The following is a 13,169-nucleotide window of genomic DNA, read 5'->3' as shown; positions in this document are numbered from 1 at the left end:
CGCCGATCCACACCAGTGGACTTCAAATAGGCTTTGGATTGCTGTATGTTAAAGGTAACTTCAAAGAACATACCTGTGGAAACAGTACTATATTTTCCTATGTACAGTAGTCCCCCTTATGGGTGGCTTCACTTTTTGTGGTTTCAATTAACTCATGGTCAACCACGGTCCAAAACATTGAATAAAAAATTCCGGAGAGAGCCTGACCAGTGTGGCTCAGTGGTTGAACATCAACCCATGCGCCAAGAGGTTGCCGGTTTGATTCCCAGTCAGGACACATGCCCAGATTGTGGGCCTGATCCCCAGAGGGGGGCATGCGGGAGGTGGCCAGTCGATGTTGTCTCTCATCGATGTTTCTATCTCTCTCTCCCTCTCTCTTCCTTTCTCTCTAAAATCAATAAAAAAAAAATTTTTTTTAAATTTCAGAGAGAGACCATAATCATATAACTTTTATTACATCGGTCGGCTGCCTCCTGCATGCCCCCCGCTGGGGAGCAACCCTGCAACCGGGAATCGAACCAACAACCCTTTGGCGCACCGGATGACGCCCAACCAACTGAGTCACATCGGCTAGGGCTGGATTTATACCTTTAAAAAGGTCAATTGCACTGGCCGGTTTGGCTTAGCGGTTAGAGCGTAGTCCTGCGGTCCGGAGAGACCCGGGTTCGGTTTCCGCTAGGGGCACGTGACTTGGTTGCAGTTTGTCCCCGGCCCTGGTTGGGTTGTGTGGGTGGCAGCCACTCGATGTGTCGCTTTCACGTCGATGTTTCTCTCTCTCTCTCTCACTCTCACTCTATCTGAACAAAATATCGAAAAATGTCCTCAGGTGAGGATAAAAAAAAAAAATTAAAAAGAAAAAAAAAGGTCAATTGGTCAATTGCATTTTAAGGGGCTCCTGAATTATACTGAGTTCAAACTCCAAAAGTTATTGTAAAAGACTTGATGCCTAAACCCAGGGATTTTCCAAGGGAGACTGGAAACAGAAATATAAAACGAAAAAGCTGTGCATGCCAGCGATGGCAGAATCAAACTGCAATTTAGTTTTAAAAAATTGTTTTCTTCTCATATCCTTTACCCTAAAAAAATCACCTTTCTATTACACTGTTAAAATTCCCAGAAACAAAATGATTACAAGAGAGTTAGATCCTGTCCGAAACACTGGATTAGAGAAAAACAGCTTTTCTTGTTTCTCTTGGTCCCAAAATTTTGGCAGCAGATTTAAGATCAACCCTCAGCCAGAGGCCAAGCCCTGCCAGACTCTCAAGCCTGAAGCTGGGTTCTCATGTGAGTCTAGCCTGCATCAGTCATTCCACCGCTGAGCACGAGAATCGGTGTTTATTATTGTATGCCGCCGAGTTTTGCAGCATTATCATAGCAATAATGCTACTCTTTACCATCTTTCAGAAAATCCTAGTCTTCCTTGTGGATCTGGAAAGGGGGAGGGGAAAAAATCAGGATTTACGTTCTCCCTTAAAGCATTTCATTTTTGTGCAGGGACCGCGATTTTCTGCAAGTATAAATACTTGTGAGGTTCATTGGTTAGCCAGAGAACTTTGAAAATACACCTATGCTCCTTCTGTGTATTTACAAATGAAGCGCTGATGACTGGTGGGTTTCTTAAAACCATGTGTGTTTGTGTGATTTTTGTCACTTCAATGTGTTTCAAAGTGTAGTGTTCAAGGTGGACAACATAAAAGTCAACATGTGCTTCTGATCAACTGGCTCTGTATAGATCCAGGTTCCCACAGCCCACTCTTTGCGTTCCAATAGCCCTGACAGTGTGTCTCAGTTGGTGAGAGCATTGTCCCACGCACTGAAGGGTCTCTGGTTTGATTCCATCAGGGCACATACCCGGGTTGTGAGTTCAATCCTTGGTGCGTATGGAAGGCAACCTATCAACATTGATGTTTCTCTCTCTCCTTCTTCCTTCGTCTCCCTCTACATCAGTGGAAAAACAAACAAACAAAAACAAACACATATCCTCTGGTGAGGATTAGAAAACAAAATGCCTAGCCCACTCGGTGTGGCTCAGTTGGTTGAGTGTTGTCCCATGAATCAGGAGGTCCCTGGTTTGATTCCTGGTCAGGGTACATGCCCAGGTTTGGGGCTCGATCCCCAGTGCAAGGCATGCAGGAGGCAGCTGATCGATGTTTCTCTCTCTCCCTCTTCTTTCCTCTCTCTAAAACCAATAAGACAGTTTTTAAATATTTTTTTAAAGTCTAACAATAATAGGAACTAATCCAATAAATTATTGTAAGTTCATATGATAGATTACTACACTGTTATCAAATATTACACTTTTAAATTACTACTGACGTGTAATTGTTGCCAGAGGGAGAAGGAGGCAGATGCCTTCGACACTCCTGGGCAGGAGGGCCTTACCACTTCTTTAGAAAACGAATTTTCTAAGACTTGCCCAGGAGAATGGATGGTTTTTATTGGTGCAGAATTACACTTCTGGGGTTGTAGAGTCCCGTGTCCCTCAGGCCAGTCCTGGAAGAGGGGCAGCCATGGGTTTAGCAAGGCCAGAAATAAAGCCAAAGTCCAGTGTCCATTCCATGGTGAGCTGTGTCCAGATTAGGACTGGTCCAAATTCAGTCCACTAATCCATTGTGTGGGTCCCACATGGCCTCGGGCCCCATGGTGGGTGCAACGCACTGGAGCCCTACAAGCTGCGAGTCCGGCTCTAGTGGTGAGAGAGAAGCCTCCTTTGTGTAGGAGATTAAATATTCCGTTTTCTTGACTTTGTAGTGGCCACACCTATTTTGGCCACTGACTCGCTCCCAAGTGTGACGGACGGGTAGGCACCTCCCACGTCACTCAGGCCTCAGTGAGCGTATATCTGAACTGCTGTTGTCCAGCCCCTTCTCCCACTTGGGGAATAGACCTAGAGTGTTAATTGCAAGCTTCCTGGTGAAACTGTACAAATGGCATGTCTATATTGTCTGTCTTCCCTTTATTCCTTTCCCGTTAAATAACAACCGGGTTATTGTGCTGGTAACATAATGACATGAAAAATTCTCATGATATAATTAATATTTGGTAAAAAAAAAAAAAAAATCAAGACTCATTAAGTAATATACTCTTCATGTATTCAACAAGCTGATATGCAGTAGGCAATGTGCTAGGAGGTGATCCCAATTTTTATTTGACAGCTTTATTGATATTTAGTTATATACAATACACGCATATGTTTAAAGCATAGAATTTGATAAGCTTTGACATATGCATACACCCATGAAACCATGACCACAATCAAGATAATGAACATATTCATTACCTGCCTCCCCAAAGTTTACTCGGGTCCCTTTACAGCCCCTGCCTGCTGCCCTGTCCCCCGCACTCCCTATTTCCAGGCAACCACTGATCTGCCTGCTGTCCCTGTAGAGTATCACATTTCCTAGAATTTTATATAAATGGAATAGTACAGTATATATTCTTTTTTTGTCTGGCTTTTTTTCACTCAGCAATAACTATTTTGAGATTTGTCCATGATGTTGTGTATATCAACAGTACATTCCTTTTTTATAACTCAGTAGTGCCCGAGGTGTGGATATACCATTTTTTTTTTTATCCATTCAGCTGTTGATGGACATTTGGGTTGGGAGAACTTTTTGTGGCTCATATAAATAAAGCTGTGGTGAACATTCATGTACGAGTTTTTGTATGTACAAATAATTTCTTGCACTTATTTGGAGAATTTCACTTCTGTTGGGTAAATAAATACCTAGGAGTGGACCAGAGATGGTAGCTATAGGTTGAAACTTTTTGAGAAGCTGCCAAATCATTTTCTAAAGTGGTTGTACACTTGACATTCTCAGTAGCAGTGGATGAGAGTTCCAGTTTCTCCACATCTTCACGAATACTCGATTCACTCAATCTTTTTAATTTCAGCCGTTCTAGTGGTATGTGGTGGTGTCTCGTTATAGTACTGATTTACATTTCCCTCACGATTGAGGGTGCTGAGCATCTTTTTACGTGCTGACTTACCACCCAGCTAACTTCTTTAGTACACTGAAAATATAATTTTTCTGTCCTACAGCTTCTGTAGTTGCTTATTGAGGAGTCAGCTGTTAGTCCAACTGCCCCTCTTTTACTCCCTGATTGCTTTTAAGATTTTCTTCAAATTTCACTGTAATCTAAGTGTGCATTTTTAAAGCAAACTGACTGTTGTTATTTGAGCTTCTTGAGTCTATGTACTGATATCACTCATCAGTTCTGGAAGTTTCTCAAATATGTTTCTAAATCTTGCCTCTGCCGTATTCCTGTCCTCTGGGCGCCCCATCCCACACAGGCGTGGCCTTCCACTGTGCCTTCCACACATTTAACTTTTCGTTGTTTTTGTCCCTCTGTGCCTCAGTCAGGATAACCTATCCTTCAGCTCTCTAATTCTCTCTTCATCGAATCCATGTCTGCTGCTAAACCGAGACACTGAGATTTTCATTTATTTAAAACCAGTTTTTCATACCTAGAAGTCCTTTTTGGTTTTTTGTTTCCTGAAGATAGTTGAAAACGTGTTTTCTTATTTCTTTACATGTAGTGGGCATAATTGTTTTATAATTTGATGCTTCTCGTGTACGTAGATTTCACAGGTTTGTTTCTTCTGTTCTCACTTCACGATGCCTCATTTACTTGTGTGCTTGATTGGTTACCCTTGACTGTGTTATTTGTCATCTTTGAAAGTATTGGTGGGGATTCCTAGAGGCCTAGGATGAAGTTCTTCCAGGAAAACCTGAGTTCGCTTCTGTCACGCACTCGGATTTATTCCCAGCATGGAAGCTACCCAGCCAGGGCCTATGCGTCACATTTCTTGTGACCACACTTGTTTCCCTGCTTGGCATTTCTTCTAACCAGCATGGTTGTGAATCTGGGCTGAAAATGCACGCAAAAGTTAGCTAGTGCTTATACTTCTTACGGAGGGATGGAAGTGAATTTTCCCCAGGTCTGTGCATAGTGCTAAGACAACACTCATCTTGCAAGTTGGTGATGAAGTGCGAGTGTATATCTGGTTCAGAACTCTTATCCTGAGGGGCGAACCTTGGGGTCCCAACTTAATATGGGAACACTCTTCCTTAAACTCTCCACTGTGCACAGGTTTGGGGCTCTGATTTTGTGTTCCTTGTCCTCAAGGCCACCAAAAGGAATTCTCTAACCCTTTGGGATCAGAAACTATCCTCAGGGCAAGCACAGGTTCTGTCTCCCTGTCTGGGTCCTTGCTTTCTCTTCATTTTGGGTCTCTTTGTTTACTCTCTTGTCATTTCGTTACTAAGCAATTTTTAAAAATAGTTGTCTCCAGAATTATTAGCAGTTTTCACTGGGAGGTTTGTCTGAATCATCTAGTCCAGCAATTTTCAACCTTTTTCATCTCATGGCACATATAAACTAATTACTAAAATTCTGCGGCACATCTAAAAATATATTTTTTGCCAACCTGACCAAAAAATAGTATAATTTTGATTCATTCACACCAGACGGCTATTGTGTTGGCTATTGCCATTTTTTAATTTGACAATCTAAGGGAAGAGAGGGAAGTGCCCCCGACTAAATAGCCAGGTACTGCATGTTTTAAAAATTCTTGTGACATACAGGCTGATCTAGTCCACTGCAGTCATTTAAATGGAAGTTCTGTTCATCTATATAAAATGTTAATGAGATATTGTTTACACTATTCTAAAATTAAAACACTAAAAACCTTTCTGCCAACCTTTGATTTCAACATGATAGTTGAAATCTATTTATTCTATTTATAAATTGAGTTAGTTTTGTATAAAGAATGATCACCTGTCCTGGCCAGTTTTGTTCAGTGGTTAGAGCATAGGCCCATGAACCAGAGAGTCCTGGGTTCGGTTCCCACTAAGGGCATGTACCTTGGTTGCAGTACGTCCCAGGCCCCGGTTGGGGTCGTGTGGGTGGCGACCAGTTGATGTGTCTCTCTCATGTCGATGTTTCTCCCTCTCTCTTCCTCCCTCTCTCCCTCCCACTCTATCTGAAGATAAGTGCAAAAATGTCCTCGGGTCAGGATAAAAAAAAAAGAATGATCACCCTTAGTTTTTCTGAAATTAACCCAAGTTGAAAAGACCTAATAATCAGTCCATTCCTTTAAATATCTTAAACTTCCTGCCTCGGCCGGTGCGGCTCAGCGGTTAGAGCTCCAGCCTGTGGTCCAGAGAGACCTGGGTTCGGTTCCTGTTAAGGGTACGTACTTCAGTTGTGGTTTGTCCCTGGCTTTGGTTGGTCGTGCAGGTGGCAACCACTCAATGTGTCCCTTTCCCATCGATGTTTCTCTCTCTCTCTGTTTCTCTTTCTCTTTCTCTCTCTCTCTCTCTCTCTTTCTCTCTCTCTCTCTCTCTCTCTCTCTCTCTCTCTCTCTCTCTCTCTCTCTCTCTCTCTCTCACTCTCCCTTTCCCTCCCACTCTATCTGAACAAAAAAATAGAAAAATGTCCTCAGGTGAGGATTAAAAAAATTTTTTTAAAAAAGACTTTAGAAAACAATAATAAAAAAATGGAGTGAGGTGTGGGGTGGGGGCACAGCAGTGGTGGTATTTTGCAGGAGCAGAGAACTGGCTAATCCCTGGTTGTGAACAGTAGTGGCTTCTGGATCAAGTGGGCAAGTGGTGGTATTTTTCTTTTCATTTATTTGCAGGACACCAAGAAGTACCCGATGATCAGTTTGTCAGCATAATGACATCTATAGAAATAACCAATGAAATAACTGTAAAAGCTAAAGTCGACAAACGACATTTCCTGAAGGAGCTAAATGAAAAGCGTGAGTCCAACTGCTTGGTGGAAAGAAGCAATCAAGTCAGCTTACTGAGAGTTCAGAAGAGGCACTTCAGTCGTGCCCATAAGTCCCATATTCAGACCCAAACCAAAGAACCTGTTCCTGACAGTGGCAGGAGCTCCTGGATCAAACCGAGTCTCCTTGGTCACATGGAGAAAAAGCACTTTTCTCCGAAAAGTAAGATGTTATGGGGAGAATTCCCACCCAATCGACAGGAGGATTTATATGTAAATTTAGGGAGAATTTCTGTAGTTGAAAGGGGTTCATAAGTATTGCACTGGAATAGCCTAAAGGCAATCTGTCTGAAGATGAAAACCTCAGTAAAGTAGGTTAGTTGATGGAGGATCCACTATAGACCAGACGTTCTCATTTTTTCATGCTGGCAGAATCCGGGCTCCACACCAGGCTGTCTCCTTCAAGAGACTCTGGTTTGGGCCCTGCAGCCGGCATTCTCAGCAGGCTAAGGGGCTTCTGATGCTGACGGCCTGAGGACCAGATTTTGAGAAAAGCTGTTATAGGCAGTTATAAAAGACCACAAGAACTCAGAAGGCCTCCGATCCCATCAATTCCTGTTGCCTGCACAGAAATTTCACGTGCAAAATTGAGATACAATGAAAATGATTTTGATGACAAACATTAAACAAAAGGCCCCCAGGAACAATAACAAAATGTGGAGGGAGGTTGGGCGGGGGGTGTTCAGTAGTAGTAGTATTTTGCAGGAAGAGGAAGAAGAACTGGTAACTACCTTGATTGTGAATACTTGTTTCTCATCCAAGGCAAGCAACTGATAATGTATTTCTCATTTATTTGGGGCGGGGGGGGGGGGGGTGGGGGAAGGAGAGTATAATTCTATTAAATACAACCAACAGATGATTAAGTTAGATCAGAGACAAAAGCAGTGCCATATTGGAGATGGAGCTTCTTTGATGAGGAAGCTGTGACTTCACATTTGCCCTATGCTCCCAGGAAGTGGTGTTGAGAGGGTGAAACAGGATGGCCTAGAAAAGGGAGGTTCTCCACTGTGTTTGCAAGTCCATCTCTGACAGTCATGTGTTTATTTTACATTGAAATGTAACTCTTTTACAAGGAGGAATGCCTTTACTGTTCCTACTTCTAAGTGTTATCTTTTATTCTGGTTGAATTACTTGGAGCTAGACGTGTTAAATCACAGGTAGTATGTTAGTTCTCACAAGTTTGATAGTGAAGGGTAAAATCCACCTCCTATGACATACTTGACCACTTTACATGAATACTCATGGTTTTCTACAAAACACAGTCTAACAAATATAATTTCCATAACCAGCATTAATGATATTAAGGTTATAAGCCAACGATTCTGGAACATTAAAACAAACCTTTAAATATTGCAGAAATTTTTATTCCTTTTAAGTGAGCCAACTTAAACAGAAACTCAACTTTATGATGACAAGATATAGAATAAGATTATACCTAATTTAAATGTTATAGGAATTGATATGTGAATACATGTTCTTTCTTTAATTAGTCTAAATTAGTAGTTCTCAAAGGGTGGTCTGGGCACCCATGGGTGTTCAAGTCATCTTCAGGGCTCCATGAGGTCAAAGCTATTTTCATAATGAGGCAGGATAGTTAGATGTTAGGAGAATTTTTTTGGCAAGTGGGAAAAGAGAAACTGAGGCAAATGGTTAAACAAATAGAGCCAAACAAGTCAAGTAATACACAACCAGCTAGTAAATCGCAAGATCTTATCTTCCCTAACCAGGGACACTTGAGAGCAAATAGTTTACATCTCTCCTCCCTAACCAGAGAGTAAATAGCTTCAATTACCCTGCTCAGGGAGAGAGAGAACAGAGACCCAGTTAGTGTCACTGGTGCCAACCAAACCCAAGGAGGAATGAAGCCAGGGGAATAAATGGCAAAAAGACCCCAGTAGAGCTAGACAAATCCAAGATAGAAGCAAAGCTGACCAGAAAATGACCCTGTCTCTCTCTGCACTCATTTTGGAACATCAACCTATTAAAGAACACACCTGAAAAAGTGATGACTATTCTGCTGAAACCTCCCATGAGACCTCCCCTAGCGTTCCCACCCTAAAAAGAGAGATAAAGCCCTCAGACAAAGGGTGCAAGGAGGACTCTCACATTATCTCAGGTGTGAACTTGTTCTTTTCTTTCTCCCAAACACTCACTGTTCCCAGCTTTAATAGATACACTTCAAATCACCTGGGCTTGGGTTGTAAACTCTTTCCTGCATGAAGTGGGTTAGAACCCACACGTTGCCAGCCAGCCAGAGGCAGGTTCGGGCCCAGTCGCCATCCGCGGACAATAATACTGAGATATTATTTGCCCTTTTTACTCTCATGGGAGTAAGATGGAGTTTTCCAGAAGCAGTAAGATGTGCAATGACATCATTATCCTGACCATTCATGGAATCTAGAGTTGTACTCTTGAGTATAAAACGTTTTCTCTGCTTTGATTTCTTGTGTGGTAAACATTGAGAAAGACAACACACATGAACAAAAGCTTGATAAGGTCCTCTATAATTTTTAAGAGTATAATGGGTCCTGAGATCAACAAGTTTGAGAACCAATCATCTGAACAAATGGTAGGTATTTTTGATCCAGTGCTATGTATTCTCAAAGCGTGTTAACATTTTACCCCTGTGGTTTTCTTGTTAATCTGTACTTGAAACGTATGGCCTTTAGTTTCAACTTGAATTCTTATCAGGGATTTTAAAAAGGGGGATAGTGAGGCTTATTTTCTTTTTATTTCCACAAGTGGAGAGTACCTGGGTATTAGAGAAGTACCTGGGTGTATATATATAAAATATATATAAACATATAAAATATATAAAAAATGTATAAAATATATATATATTATTATTTTTTTGAGTGTCTACTTTATTCTGAATACTGTTAAGGTTTGAAAAAGTCAACAATAGCCCTGGCCAGTTTGGCTCAGCAGCTAGAGCATCGGTCTGTGGTCCAGAGAGACCTGAGTTCAGTTGCATGTTTGTCCCTGACCCTGGTTGGTCGTGCGGGTGACAGCCACTCGATGTGTCCCCTTCACGTCGATGTTTCTCTCTCTCTCTCTCTCTCTCTCTCCCTCCCACTCTGTCTGAACAACAACAACAACAACAACAAAAATGGAAAAATGTCCTCGGGTGAGGATTAAAAAAAAAAAAGAAAGAAAGAAAAAGTCAACAATACCCTTCTGTTCCCAATCTGGGTTTGCATCAATTAAGAGATAGATTGAGGTAAAAATGTTGGCTCTGTTACTGGAAAACAAATCTATATTGGAGGAAGGAATTTTGCATTAAAGGCAGCGAAAGGTGAACTCACCCAAAAGAGAACTCAGTCCAATTAAAGGAAAAGTTTGGGCCTGCCACACTAGACTGAGAAGAGATGAGAGAGTACTCCCTCCTCCAGGAGGCCAGCAGATGCAAGGAAAAAACCCTCCTTTGTAATACAAGGAGATGGGACATTACCTCCAAAATCTGATGAACATATATTTCGCTAGTAGGCCCTCAACAAATATGCAATGAATCAAATGATAAACATTGTTAACTATAAAATAATACCCTCTGTATATAAGATGGTCCTCTTTTGTCCTCTGAATGTTGAAGAACAGAAACACTCAAACTGGATCATCTCATCATCTACACCAGCGGTTCTCAACCTGTGAGTCACGACCCCTTTGGGGGTCGAACGACCCTTTCACAGGAGTCGCCTAAGACATAACAGTAGCAAAATTACAGTTATGAAGTAGCAATAAAAATAATTTTATGGTTGGGGGTCACCACAACATGAGGAACTGTATTAAATGGTCGCGGCATTAGGAAGGTTGAGAACCACTGATCTACACTTAGTTTCTAGGTGATCTCAAGCTAAACAGACTGCAGGTCTTCACCCAGTTACAGGACTTAAAACCTCATCTATTCTGATGACTCCCACATTTTTATTTCTGTCCTCACGTTCCTCCTGAGTTCTGGACAGATTGAGTCTGTCAGATTGTATATATCAGATTGCCACCTCTCCTTGATGTTATCTCAAACATACCATTGTCAGAACAGAATTCCTATCCTCTACCCCCAACACACATACTCACTCACCCTTGACCCCTCATCTTGGGAAATGGCCGGATATCCAGGAGTACCTTTGACTCCCCTCTTTCACATCCCACATCCAGTCTGTCAGGAAGTTCTGTCAACTCTTCCTTCAAAATCAATCCTGAATCTGACCGCTGCTACTACCCAGATCCAACCCATGATCATCTCTCTCCCCAAGTCCGGCAGGGACCTCGCAACCTCCCACATTTACTTCTTCACACAACAGTCTGAGTGATCTTTTTAAAACATGTATTAGGTATATCACTGGTTACTCAAAACTCGCTTCAACCACACTGAGGCTAAGATCCACTCCTTATCCTGTGTGCTTATCTTTCCAGCCTATCTCTTCTACTTTCCTTGGCCTCATCCCCCTTAGCCACCATGGTTTTCTTCCTCTTCCTGGGATGTACCACTCTGGTTCCCACCTCAGGGACGTGGCATGTGCTGTTCCCTCTACCTGCATTTTATTCAGATCTTTGTTCAAAAGCAAATTCATCAGAAATCACCCTATCTAAATAGAACGTCCCAACACCCTACAACCCCTTACCAAGCTCTCTTTAATCTGCCACTTAGAGGTGTGAACACCAAAAGAGGGGCAGTCTTACCCTTAAAAACAGAAAGCAAAGATCTTACTTTGGGCTGCTATTAAAAAAGTATCATACACTGGTGGCTTAAATGACAAATTTATTTCTCACAGGTCTGGAGGAGAGGAGTTGAGATCAGAGTGTCAGGTCAGGTTCTTAGTGCTTGCCCTCTTTCTGGTTTATAGGGCTGTTGTCTTGCTGTGTCCTCTCACGTGGCGGAAAGAGTAGCTAGTTCTCTGGCCTCTTCTCATAAGGGCACTAATCCCATTCATGAGGGCTCCACCCTCATAACATAATTACCTCCCAAAGCCCCACCTTCTAACACCATCACACTGGGATCAAGGTTTCAAAACAGGGATTTGGGGGGACACATTCAGTCCATTGCACATGGGTTCATGTTCTGCTTCTGCCATTGACTAGTCTCATGCTTTTAGTCATTTATTGTTTCTAAACCTTACTTTCTGTGTCTGTGAAACAGTATGCATCCTCTCTGCCCTCGGGGTTATTTTGAAAATTATGAAATGTATTGTTATATAACAGATACTTTTTATTTTTCAGATAATGCCATATTTGGATAAAGTGCATCTCCAGGGACACAAAAATACCATCTCTTTGATCCTTCTTCAGTGTCTGTCTAAACTATTTACAAATATTAATTTAAAAAGCCAAAATTGTTTGCTAGATTACCAAGAAAACATTTGGTCAAGTCACATAAAATGTATTATGTTTTCATTCATTCCATTCTATCAGTTAGATGTTTTGAAGGGATGATTTGAGTTATTAAAAATACTTTCAAAGATGTATCACCTACAAGTTCACTTTACAGTAATCGTCTCTTTATTAATCTAAAATGTTTAAATTGATGTGGCCAGTGTGGCTCAGTGGTTGGGTGTTGACCCATGCACCAAGAGGTCGCCAGTTCGATTCCCAGTCAGGGCACATGCCCAGGTTGTGGGACCAATCCCCAGTGGGAGGCATGCAGGAAGTGGCCAATCGATGTTTTTTCTCATCGATATTTCTCTCTCTCCCTCTCCCTTCCTCTTTCTCTAGAATCAATAAAGAAAAAAACATTAAAAATGTTTAAATCGTTTAGGTTTATTTCTATAAATCAGTGGAGTATATTCACCAATCCCACTGATCAAGTAGAAGGTTAAAGTTCTCAAAGTTAACAACTTGCTTCTAAACACTTAATTGCATTAATTCAGAGCTGATTTTGATAATTTGAATAAGTACATACTTGAGAGAGTAATAAGGTGCCTATATAAATGAAGCTTTTTGTTTTATTTTATTGCTCATCCCCAAAGTGGGCATTGCTAGAATTATGTCGAGGCCAAATCCTATTTGGTTGGTATCAATTCTGTGTAATTCCTTCTTGGAGAGCAGACTACTTTTCAGATTTTAACTTGGCTGTGTTCCTGCAGTTTGAATTAACAGCGTGCTATTCCATATGGCAAGCTGAGTACTATTTGGCCTGGAACCCAGCTGCTGCTTTGCTTTGGTCTTTGCATCAGTGAAATATTCACCTTCTATTTGATTGCCCTCTCCCTCCATAGAAAGCTCAGATTCACAAGCCAAAGCATGTTAATACTGGAAGAGGTATGGATCAGTCAACTGGCCTAAAACCTCATCTCAGCTAGGACGGCACCAGAGCACAATGGGGATAAGATTCATTGATCCTGAGGGCATGTGTGTGTGTGTGTGTGTGTGTGTGTGTGTAT

General features: G+C 41.7%; 1 protein-coding gene across 1 annotated transcript; it reads left to right on the top strand.

The window, feature by feature from the left end:
- The first annotated feature begins 6,681 nt into the window (after positions 1-6,681).
- Positions 6,682-12,029, top strand: SPATA45 (spermatogenesis associated 45). The gene is made up of 2 exons (XM_036271968.1): positions 6,682-6,958; positions 12,010-12,029. The coding sequence occupies exons 1-2, from the start codon at positions 6,682-6,684 to the stop codon at positions 12,027-12,029; spliced, it is 297 nt and encodes a 98-aa protein (XP_036127861.1).
- Positions 12,030-13,169: the final 1,140 nt, after the last annotated feature.

The sequence above is a fragment of the Molossus molossus genome, unplaced genomic scaffold (genome assembly GCF_014108415.1).
Source record: "Molossus molossus isolate mMolMol1 unplaced genomic scaffold, mMolMol1.p scaffold_m16_p_20, whole genome shotgun sequence".
Taxonomy (NCBI): domain Eukaryota; kingdom Metazoa; phylum Chordata; class Mammalia; order Chiroptera; family Molossidae; genus Molossus; species Molossus molossus.
This window is presented reverse-complemented; position numbering and strand designations above follow the sequence as displayed.

Bases quoted from the DNA above. Each gene is read 5' to 3' on its own strand.
- SPATA45 (XM_036271968.1), top strand. From the start codon at position 6,682: ATGACATCTATAGAAATAACCAATGAAATAACTGTAAAAGCTAAAGTC. The intron at 6,959-12,009 runs GTAAGATGTTAT...TTTATTTTTCAG, and splicing joins AAAGCACTTTTCTCCGAAAA to ATAATGCCATATTTGGATAA.